Below are 11,688 nucleotides of genomic sequence, written 5' to 3' on the forward strand. Positions count from 1 at the left end.
TGGATGTTAACAGTATTTAAGTGTTTATATTTAGTTAAGCAAAATGTGAATTTCAAATAAAATTCCTATACACTTGGATGTTAATGAGTATTTGTTGCAAATCAAATCAGTAATTAATGCTAATTTCTTGAGCTTTGCACATTTGAGTTAAGCAAAATATGAATTTCAAATTGACTAATTAAATTTAAAATAAAATATAGAAAAGAAATTATGACAATTGCTTTGAAATCAAGTCAGTAATTTTGAAATTCTAAATATACAAAATGGTAATTTAAAATTGACGTTCTTTCTCTTTTTTTGCCTACTTTGCATATCATTTCTAATAGTTTATTACTTTAATAAACAAGCATATAAAGATATACTCTCCTTACATTTGAAATTACATTTGCCACTGCATTCAGTTAAAATTTTTATTGGATAATCGGTAAGCTTGAATTCCAACCTTGATATTTTTTTTAAGAACATCCATGCTTATTGTATTATCATATTACGTTTAACAATACTTATATTTTGCATATTCTTTTTTTTATGTACAGTCTTAAAATGGAGGTTGCAGAGGTTAGCATGCTTAACGATCTTAATACATTCTCAAACAACTATTCGATTAGAGTGAAGATTGTTAGCATTTCGAAGAAGATGATGAATAATAACAAAAATGAAATATATCATCTTGATATGATCTTCATGGATGAGATGGTACCGTATATAGTTGTCTTATAATTTTTTTGGACATTTGAATATCCAAATGAATATAACACCTTTTTTATTTAATCGGATGTTTCATATTCTTAGGGAACTATGATTCAAGCCAGCTGTTTGCATAAGATGCTAGGAAAATTCAAGGAATTTCTTCAGTTGGATGAATGTCTTCTTATCACCAAACCTTCTCTTGCTACTAATAAGTCCTTTGCCAAGTATACCAAGAGAAATGACAAAATATCACTGTATTTCTATACTTCTGTTGAAAAATGTTTTGACTGGTCTGGACCGAAATACCGTTTTAATTTCGTTAACCTCAAGGATGTTGTTAAAAATAAATTTGAAGTTAATACAGTTATTGGTATGTAAACCACTACATGATATATATCTATTGTTTTGTCTTATTGTTTTTTTTTTCTTTTATTGTTATCACTTCTTAATGCTGTTTTCTTTTCACAATATTTTGTTGTTTATAGATTGTATTGGTTATGTGGATGTATGTTTCAATCTAGAGGATACGTCAAAGAAGGATGGGAGCAAGGGCAAGAGACTTAATCTTAGACTTGAAGACATTGAGTGCGTTCTTTTTATTAAGTTGTTGCATTTTGATGTATAAACCATTATAAGGTTGCTTGATGTTATTATGTTTTATGTTAATATTTTAGAGGCCAAAAGTGTCCGGTTACTTTGTGGGATGGTTTTGATATTGACATGTTTGCTTACATGAATGATAAGAAACGAGAGAAATATGTTGTTATCCTTTGTCATTTTGGTATGGTCAACCTTTACAAAGGTACAATTTAAACTTAATTAGTTTAATTTTTTTATTGTTATAGATTTATCTTTAGATTTACTTATATGTTTTAAATTTGACTCTATTTATATTGATCTATATTTGGTTTTATTTTTAAATTCAGGCAAGCGTGGTGTTGCAAACGGCTTTGAGCTAAGCAGACTTTTTATTGACACTGACATTGAAGAGATATCCTCTTTTAGGAAGAGGTATAGTTAGTAATATGCATATAAACATTGAACAGTATTATTTTGTACTTACATTTATTTTTTACATTTTAATTTGGTCACATGAATCTGTTTAGGTATGTAGAGAAAATTTCTGCTTCATCTTCATCAAATGATCATGTTGGTTCAATCGTTATCTCAAGTGTTGAAGATGAGTTTCTTAATAACCCTGATTTCATGCTTATTGGTTTCCTTGGAACCATATCAACGGTGTGTATTTTCTTATAAGTACCCTACATGCTGAGTTTTTTAAAAGTCTTTTATAAGTGTAATTATTTTTGTTTGATTTTGATAGACAAAGAAGGTTTTGGTTGTTGGCACAATCACAGCTATATGCACTGATAAACTTTGGTATTACAATGGTTGTAACCACTGTAAGTCAGGTGTGGAGGAAAGATTTGTAACGAAAGAAAATCCGGATGGTTTATCTGATGTTTATCATGAAAAATCGTTGGTGTGTACAAATGATAAATGTGAAGGAGTCGACATCTATTCTATTCCTCGGTTTGAGATTACAGTTTTATTTCCTTATACTAAATACTAATATGAACCACACTTTTGTTATTAGTAATACTAATGTTTTCATTTGTTTTTAACTTTGACAGGTTCAAGATACCTATTAGGGTGCAAGACTCTTCCGGTACTGTGTCTTTGACACTGTTTGATTTTGAAGCTTACAAGATTCTTCAGAAAACTGCCAAAGAGTTAGTTTCAATTCAAGATCAGGTAACAAATACATGCATTCAGTTATTTGGCCATGTACTATATATAATTTAAAATTAATTTTTATAAAATTGTATGTTCTAATTATGGAATCAATCTGCTCATTGTAATTTATATTAATTTTTATAAAATTATAGGTTGTTAATTCTGGAGAGATACCGAACCCATATCCTGAGATCTTTGACACATTGATTGGAAAGAGGTATGCTTTCATCATAAGTGTTAAAGACTATAACATTGAGCATCAGGTTGAAAACTATGGTATTTCAATGGCCACTAACGATGATGAGATCCTTTCCGCGCTTTGCGCCAAATTCAATCTTAACCAGGTCTAAATCTTCATTATGTCATTCTTTTAATTTGATATTCATATCGTTTTAAAATATATTTATACCATTGTGTGTATTTTATGTTATTGTGTATTATGTACTTAAAGCATGAGCAGTCCGAATCGTTGGATGTTCCAGATTCCTGCAGTTTGTCTACTCCTGTTGACCTTATGAAGGTAATATGAGAATTTCCTTACTTGTACTAAATTTTTTTAAACGTTAGTACTTATTGTCTTTTTATATCAGGATGAGATGTCATACTGCGGTGACAATGTTACACATGCATCCCAAGCACTTGTAGGCACTAAGAATCCGTCTTCTGATGAAACAAAACGTAATATTCGTGAAGTGTTCGATGTGGATGATGCATTAGGTTGCTCCTCGACAAAGCGCCGCATTAGTGATGAACTCTCTCAGGATGAAGATGCTAGTGTTTCAACGCTTTTGATTCCAAAGATTGAGAAATAGTGTCTTCTGTATTTTCAAATACATTTACGTGTTGATTTCATATACTGTTGCCATGTTGAACTTATGGTTTTCGTTTTGTTGCTTTTGGGTGTTTGGTGGGTTATGTTTTGGACTGATTATGTGGTTTTGAATTCCTAAAAACTTATCTGCTTATTATAATGTATATTGTTAAATAAATATTGAGATGTTCAATAGTCAATATTTATGTTTAAAACTTATGTGTATGAATAGTAGCAACAATTTATAATATATATTGTATATACCCAATTAACAACTTTTTTATCTACAAACATTTGTAATCTTTAAGCAATTTTAATCTTATTATCTTATCTCATAATTTATATAGGATTATCAGTGGTTGTTCTTTATTGGTTTTTACCGTTATCCCTGCCCACTAAGATTTAGTAAGTATCCATCATATGTTACAGTTTAAAAAAAAATATTTAATTTGTGCCTGTTTCTCCCATTAACTTATTTAAGTAATCTCATTCAATAGGTTTTTTATATACTTCAAATTTTCTGTAAGTTATTCAAAGTATGTTGTTAAGAAAAATCGTAACCAAGTATGAAGCGTAAATTCAAACACATTTTATTTGGTTTTTTGTTTGGTTTATCAATCCATGTTTTATTTTATTTTTTTTCTTTGGTTTATTTGGATAACTGAAAAAAAATACCGTTTAACTTAAATCATATACAAATAAACCATAAACCTAACCGATGAACATCCGATTTACATTCCACAAAGATTACAAAATTTGTTGTTAAGTTTTTTTATCAATGTAATAGATTATTGGAATAATTAATTCAATAATATGAAACAATTTTATTTTGCTTTTCATGAAATGATTTTTAATTACAAAATGATAAAATACAACATTATAATTTATTGAGGTTATGTTTAATCCCTAGGTATTACATATTGTAATTCAAAATTTAAAAACCACTGTTTTCTTCTATTTTTTTAATGTTCCTGATCTTATACTCTTTCTTCTTTTGAAAGCATCTCCTTCTTTCAGACTTAACAATGTCAAAGAATTCACGTTCATCTTCTACAGCAGTTAATTCATCTCAACGAAATTTACATAGTAAGTGAAATTATAACTTCTTAACTCATCATTTCCCAAATCAAAATCAACTTTTCGATTCAAATCATAATTCTACTTGGTTTTTTTTGTAGATCCTCTTATGAGAACTCCTGTTTCAGATATCTCTAACAGATCTCCTCTTTCAGATATCACAAATGGTAATAGCTCTTGAATTGTTTTATGTTTCTAAGTGGACTAATTCTTGTGTTTTGTACATATTATACTTTCTCTTTTATTTAGTTACTTCACCGAATGAAAGGCGTAAGCTTCGAAAATTAATACTTGATAATAAGAAATTAAAGAATGTGTGGTCATCATCAGCTGCTAATTCATCTCAACGAAATTTACGTAGTAAGAGTAATTATAACTTCTTAACTCATCATTTCGCAAATCAAAATCAGTTTTCAGATTGAAATCATAATTCTATTTGGTTTTTTTATAGGTCCTCTTACGAGAACTCCTGTTTCAGATATCTCTAACAGATCTCCTCTTTCAGATATCACAAATTGTAATACCTCTTGAATTTGATTATAAGTATACTTTTTTCTGTTTTAGGTTTCTAAGGGGACTGATTGTTTTTTTTTGTACATATTCTACTTTCTTTGTTATTTAGTTACTCCACCGAATGAAAGGCGTAAGCTTCAAAAATTAACACTTGATAATAAGAAATTGTTAAATGCATCGTCATCATCAACGAATGTTCGTAACATCTTTTCTGACAAAGCAAATATGGTTGAATGTTCTGATTCTACGGATCAACATATATACTCCATTGCGTGTCCAGCAGTTAGAAATGCTACTGGTTCTTTAATTTCAACTACACCAGGTTTGTATTTTGTTTCTTTATTATTTGTTTTGATAAACACATTACTAAACCACATACCGGTCTTAATATCAATGTTTTAACATTGGATGTTCATATAATGGCATTAACATAGGTACACCAGCAGATAGCAACAGTCGATATTCCATTACTTCTAGCATCATTAGCAGTAACAATCAGTTGATATTGGGTAGTAACTCTACGCTTACACGGCTGTCTTCTGGTAAACGTAACCTTGAGCACAAGAAGCGTGATAATACTCCTGTACCTATGCTCTCTTTGGATTCCGATCAAGAAAATGTGTTCTTTTGCACTGATGAAGAACCTTATAAAGGGATATCTAAAGGTTTTAATCTATTTTATTGTTTTAGGACATTTGTTGTGTTCTACCTGTAATAACTCTCAATCATTTGTTAATAGATTATTTGGACCATGGTGACCAAGTGCTTACATGTCAGCTTTGTAGTGCAAAGTTATGGGCATCGGAAGGTGGAAAAGGTCGTTTAACTTTAAATAAGCTATGTTATGGTATGTGTTGTGGGTATGGTAAAGTTCAGCTACCGCCTTTAAAGGATGCACATCCGTCTTATCAAAATTTGTTTTCTTCCTCAAATCCAAAAAGCAAGTTCTTCCCGAAGAACATAAGACGATACAACTCTATGTTCTCTTTTACATCTATGGGTGGAAAGCTTGATTCTAATATCAACAAGGGCAATGCTCCATTTATATATCGTATCAGTGGCCAAAACTATCATTGCATGGGGAGTCTCAAACCTCCAGCTGGAAATGAAGCTAAGTTTTGTCAGCTATACATACATGATAATGAAAATGAAATAACAAACAGACAGGCATTCCTCAGGTACGAGTGATTTCTAAGTTCCATTTTTATTCTATTAAAGAACATCTAGAAATTTAACCATTTGTAGTTCAATATCAGTTGTTAAGTACTATCACTTAATCCTTAATCACTGATTCTCTATCCAGAGATTGCTACAACAACAGTTGTTAACCATTAGTAGTTCACTATCAGTTGTTAAGTACCATTAGTGTTTTAATTACTAGCAGTGCTTACAAGTTTTTCATCAACTGTTTCACTTAACAGGAGTTTCACTTAACAGTAGTTTCACCTAACAGTAGTTTCACTTAACAATAGTTTTCTTTATTCATTTTCAATTTATAATTACAATTCATCAGTGTTTTAATCACTAGCAATGCTTAAAAGTTCACTATCAGTTGTTAAGTACCATCAGTGTTTTAATCACTAGCAGTGCTTAAAAGTTTTTTTCATCAGCTATTTGACTTAACAGTAGTTTGCGTTATTAATTCTAAATTCATCAGCTGTTGTAGGTAAACTGAAGTTTCCTACAATAAGCTCTGTCCAGCTAAGTTTCCTACAATGACATTGGTTATAACAATTTAATAAGGCAAAACACTGTTGGATATAATTACATTTGTACACAAAGTCTAATTAACCCCATCCAATGTTCAAGACCAAACCACTGATGCCTACCAAACCACTGTTTAAGCCCAAATCTCTTAAATGTTACTTTTTTCTCAACCTATTCTAAAAGTTTTCAGCTGGTATCAACAGTTGTTTACAACTGTTCTTCCTTAAAACTTAATTATTAATCACTGATTCTCTATCCACTGCTTATTACAATAGCAGTTGTTAACCTTATGTAGTTCACTATCAGTTGTTAAGTATCATCAGTGTTTTAATTACTATCAGTGCTTACAAGTTTTACATCAGCTGTTTGACTTAGTACTAATCTGTTTTTCCTTAACACTTAATTACTAATAACTGATTCTCTATCCACTGCTTATTACAACAGTTATGTTATGTTAACGTTTTGTTGTCTTTTTTCTTTTAACAGCAAAAGAATCAAACCTTCATCGCCTGCTGATAAAGAACTTGATGTTGAAATGATAAAGTATTTGAGGGCTTTATTAGATTCACAAAATATGTTGGTTAAGACATATAGGATGGTCAGAAACCATTTTCACCAATCTCCAGATGCCAACCTTAGTCTTCGACTAATTTATAGAAGAGAAAAAGACGGCAGGACATATAACTTACCCACCACATCTGAAGTTGCTGCTTTGGTTGTCGGAGACATAGATAAAGCTATAGACCATCGTGATATTGTTGTCCAGACGCAGTCGGGAATGCTGCAGCGTATTAGCGAATTACACCCATCGTATCTTGCTCTTCAATATCCGTTACTTTTTCCATATGGTGATGATGGTTATAGAGTTGACATTCCTCATAGAGATTTTATGTCCACACAAAAGAAAATAAAACCAAAGTGCACAATGAGAGAATTTTTTTTCATATAGGATCCAAGATAGAACTTATGGCTTTTCCTTAATTTTAAATGGGCGAAGGTTGTTACAACAGTTTTTGGTTGATGCGTACACAATGATTGAGAGCGAAAGATTAAATTACATTCGTAGGCAACAAGCGAACCTTCGCTCTGAAACATTTGAGAATCTTCAAAAGTATAAATCTAAAGGTAAGGAAGTTTTAACAGATACTGGAAAGCCTGTTATACTTCCTTCTTCATTTACTGGTGGTGCCAGATACATGCAACAAAATTACCTCGATGCAATGGCCTTATGTAAGTGGTATGGGTACCCTGATTTCTTCATAACTATAACATGTAATCCTAAGTGGCCTGAAGTAAAAAGATTTCTAAAAGATTCAACCATCAAAGCCGAAGACAGGCCTGACATATTGTGTTGATTGTTTAAAAGGAAGCTTGATTCCTTAATCAAAGATTTTAAGGATTCCAAGTATTTTGGTGAGATTAACGCTGGTATGTTATTTTGTTTTCACAGCTTATCCTCTGATGTATATTTTTTAATCAAGGTTATTAACTAATAAATTTATTTATTGTTCCTTTTTATTTAGTTGTTTATACAGTAGAATTTCAAAAGCGTGGTCTTCCTTATGCACATATATGCTTATTCATGAAGGTCGATCACAAACTTCCAACCATTGATCATATAGATCCATTTATTTCTGCTGAGATTCCCGATAAAAAAGAAGATCATGAAGTTTATTCTCTTGTGACTGATTATATGATTCATGGTCCGTGTGGGAATGCTAATTTGAATTGTCCTTGCATGGTTGATAAAAGATGTTCAAAAAACTTTCTGAAGAAATTCACACCACATATAACTATTGATTCAAATGGTTTTCCTGTATACAGAAGAAGAGATTCAGGTCATACAGTTATAAAATCTGGTGTTAGATTAGACAACAGAAATGTTGTTCCTTATAACAAAAGGCTTTTGAAAAGATATCAAGCACACATTAATGTTGAATGGTGTAATCAAGCCGGTTCAGTGAAATATTTGTTCAAGTACATCAACAAAGGTCCTGATATGGCTACTACGGTAGTTTCTAGTGATACAAGTTCAACCATCAAAGAAAAGCCAAAAGACGAGATCAAGGAGTATTATGATTGTAGATATATTTCAGCTTGTGAGGCATCCTGGAGAATATTCTCTAATGAGGTTCACTATAGGTATCCTGTTGTTATGAGGCTTCCCTTTCATTTGCCCGGCCAACAGAATGTTGTGTATGGTGCTGATGACGATATTGATAATGTTTTAAGCAAGCCTTCTATTGCTTCTTCAATATTTATGCAATGGATGAAGTTGAACGAGACAAATAAAGATGCTAGAAAGCTGACTTATGTTGAGTTTCCTTCCAAATTTGTTTGGATACTTAAAGATAGATGTTGCCAGTGTGTTGGCCGGATTCATTCTGTATCTCCTGCTTTGGGTGAACCTTATTTTTTGAGGATACTACTGAATAAAGTTAAAGGACCTAGATCATTTGAGGAGATACGTACAGTTAACGGTCAATTATTCCCGACTTTTAGAGATGCTTGCTATGCGATGGGACTTTTAGATGATGACAATGAATACGTTGAGGCCATTAAAGAAGCAAGTTTTGAAGGACATGCTGGGTATCTTCGAGCGTTATTTGCTACCCTGCTTTTGTCAAATACTCTATCTCGGCCAGAATTTGTTTGGGAGAATACGTGGAAATACTTAGCTGATGATATTGTTTATAGACGTCAAAAAGAAACAAATATTTCAGGTTCTGATCTATTTTTTTTATTTCACATACTACATTTTGATTTTTTATTTAATAATGTTAATTTTTTTATTTGCTAGGTTTAGTGCTTCCTGAACATCAGATTAAGAACCTTACTTTGTTGAAAATTGAAAACTATTTAATTTCCAATGGTTCATCATTATGAAGGTTTACCACTATGCCGTACCCTGATGACGATTCCTTACGTGATGCTTCTAATCGTCTGATCAATGAAGATCTGTCACATGACCTAGATGAAGTGCAAGCTGAGTTTAACAGGTTGCATCAATCTCTTACAGATGAACAACGAGCGGTTTCTGATGAAATAATGGAAGCAGTTGTAGGGCGTAAAGGAGGCCTATTTTTGTCTATGGTTATGGTGGAACTGGAAAAACCTTTTTATGGAAGACTTTGGCTTCAGCTGTTCGATGCAGAAATGGAATAGTTTTAAGTGTGGCTTCAAGTGGTATTGCTTCGTTATTACTTTCCCGTGGAAGGACAACTCATTCTCGGTTCCATATTCCCATTAATCTAACAGAAGATTGAATGTGCAATATTAAGCCAAATAGTGATATTGCGAGATTATTAAAGGAAACCCAGTTAATAATATGGGATGAAGCACCGATGGTACACAAACATGCATTTGAAGCTTTAGATAGGACCATGACCGACGTATTTTCGGAAGGTAGGAGTATTCGTTCGGATATTCCTTTTGGTGGTAAAGTTATTGTATTTGGTGGTGACTTTAGACAAATACTACCTGTTCTTCCTAATGGTACTAGACAAGAAATTGTTAGTGCGTCTTTAAGCTCTTCATACATATGGGCAAAATGCAGACTCTTACGGCTGACTAAAAACATGCGTCTAACTATTGGAGCTGAAAGTTCGAATATGAAGTCTATTTGCAAAATGGCTTATTGATATTGGTGAAGGAAATGTTGGAGATGATAATGATGGTGACGCCATTATAGAGATACCAGATGATTTACTGATCACCGATATTTGTGACCCAATACAAAGTTTAATTGACTTTGTATATCCTTCAATTATTCAACAATTTAGGATTGCTGGATTTTTTTCTGAGCGAGCAATTCTAGCACCCAAAAATGAGGTAGTTCATGAAATTAATGATCGATTGCTTTCGTTATTTCCTGGTGATGCGAAAGAGTACCTGAGTTCTGATAGTATATGTCAAACTGAACAAATTCTTGATTCTTTTCAACAAAGCTTATACTCAACAGAAAATTTGAATGCTCTTAAGATTTCTGGCTTGCCTAATCACAGATTAGTTCTTAAAGTTGGTGTTCCTGTGATGTTTCTTCGAAACATTGATCAACAGAAAGGGTTATGTAACAGTACAAGGCTTCAAATTACTTTTCTTGGTAAACGAGTTATAGAAGCTGAAGTAATATCTAGTGGGAACATTGGCACGAGAGTTTTTATTCCAAGGATTAATATGATTCCGCCTGACAAAAAAATACCTTTTCAATTTCAACGAAGACAATTTCCGTTATCGGTTTGTTTTGCTATGACAATTAACAAGAGTCAAGGACAATCGTTATCAAAGGTTGGTCTTTATTTGAAAGATCCTGTCTTCACTCATGGTCAGTTGTATGTTGTATTATCAAGGGTCAAGACCAGAGAAGGCGTTAAAATACTAATATTCGACGCTGATGGAAAACCAACAAATAAGACTTCTAATGTTGTTTACAAAGAAGTTTTTACTAGCTTGTAATCATTTTGAGGAATGTTAAAACGTTGTTTGATCAAAGTCAAACTACTTATGTTAAAAGCTAATTATAATAGATAAAACACTGTTTGACCAATGTTAAAACGTTGTTTGAGCAAAGTCTGTTTGACCAAAGTCAAACTACTTTTGTTAAAAGCTACTTGATAAAACACTGTTTGACCAAAGCCTGTTTAACCAAAGCCTGCTTGACCAAAGTCAAACTACTTATGTTAAAAGGTACATATAATAGATAAAACTAGATTTTCCCTCGGCATTGCTTCTTGAGGTCATGAAACTTACTTATGTTAAAACCTAATTATTATTAATACATGATTCAAAGCATTCAAATTATATGTTATGTTAATGGTTTTGCTATATGAAAAATTATTTTTCTTTGTTAATTTGAATACCAAATTAATTCAACTAATCATGTACTATACTCTTGTATCTCAATGTAAATGTAAATAACAAATTCAATAAGGGGTGTATGTGTAAATATTTTTCATCAATTGAAAATATGGGAAGAGAAAAACACAACCGTCACTATTTCTTCATCATCATTACACATCAAACATCTATCATCTCTTCTTTCAAAAATCTCTTCTCCCCAGTCATTTTCTAGGGTTTCAATTTTCTTTTCCTCCGTCTTCTACACTTCAATCACCTGAGGTTTTATTATTTTTTCTTCAGCAACTGGTATGTAC

At 31.9% G+C, this 11,688-nt stretch overlaps 2 protein-coding genes across 2 annotated transcripts; both read left to right on the forward strand.

Moving 5' to 3' along the window:
* Window positions 1-543: 543 nt before the first annotated feature.
* Window positions 544-3,239, forward strand: LOC110920087 (replication protein A 70 kDa DNA-binding subunit E-like). Its single transcript, XM_022164323.1, has 11 exons — window positions 544-696; window positions 793-1,060; window positions 1,176-1,275; window positions 1,365-1,492; window positions 1,617-1,701; window positions 1,797-1,929; window positions 2,015-2,223; window positions 2,325-2,445; window positions 2,580-2,771; window positions 2,879-2,947; window positions 3,018-3,239. The coding sequence occupies exons 1-11, from the start codon at window positions 544-546 to the stop codon at window positions 3,237-3,239; spliced, it is 1,680 nt and encodes a 559-aa protein (XP_022020015.1).
* Window positions 3,240-4,263: 1,024 nt separating this feature from the next.
* LOC110920086 lies at window positions 4,264-9,421 on the forward strand. The gene is made up of 12 exons (XM_035985671.1): window positions 4,264-4,324; window positions 4,417-4,482; window positions 4,565-4,681; window positions 4,767-4,832; window positions 4,938-5,150; window positions 5,263-5,493; window positions 5,568-6,006; window positions 7,022-7,426; window positions 7,533-7,772; window positions 7,902-7,963; window positions 8,059-9,258; window positions 9,336-9,421. The coding sequence occupies exons 1-12, from the start codon at window positions 4,264-4,266 to the stop codon at window positions 9,419-9,421; spliced, it is 3,186 nt and encodes a 1,061-aa protein (XP_035841564.1).
* Window positions 9,422-11,688: the final 2,267 nt, after the last annotated feature.

This window comes from Helianthus annuus, chromosome 16 (genome assembly GCF_002127325.2).
Source record: "Helianthus annuus cultivar XRQ/B chromosome 16, HanXRQr2.0-SUNRISE, whole genome shotgun sequence".
NCBI classification, from domain to species: Eukaryota; Viridiplantae; Streptophyta; class Magnoliopsida; order Asterales; family Asteraceae; genus Helianthus; species Helianthus annuus.

Coding starts and splice junctions, on each gene's coding strand:
- LOC110920087 (XM_022164323.1), top strand. CDS start 544: ATGGAGGTTGCAGAGGTTAGCATGCTTAACGATCTTAATACATTCTCA. Junction 2,446..2,579: donor TAGTTTCAATTCAAGATCAG/GTAACAAATACA, acceptor ATAAAATTATAG/GTTGTTAATTCTGGAGAGAT. Junction 2,948..3,017: donor CTCCTGTTGACCTTATGAAG/GTAATATGAGAA, acceptor TTTTTATATCAG/GATGAGATGTCATACTGCGG.
- LOC110920086 (XM_035985671.1), top strand. CDS start 4,264: ATGTCAAAGAATTCACGTTCATCTTCTACAGCAGTTAATTCATCTCAA. Junction 4,483..4,564: donor TCTTTCAGATATCACAAATG/GTAATAGCTCTT, acceptor TCTTTTATTTAG/TTACTTCACCGAATGAAAGG. Junction 4,682..4,766: donor ACGAAATTTACGTAGTAAGA/GTAATTATAACT, acceptor GTTTTTTTATAG/GTCCTCTTACGAGAACTCCT.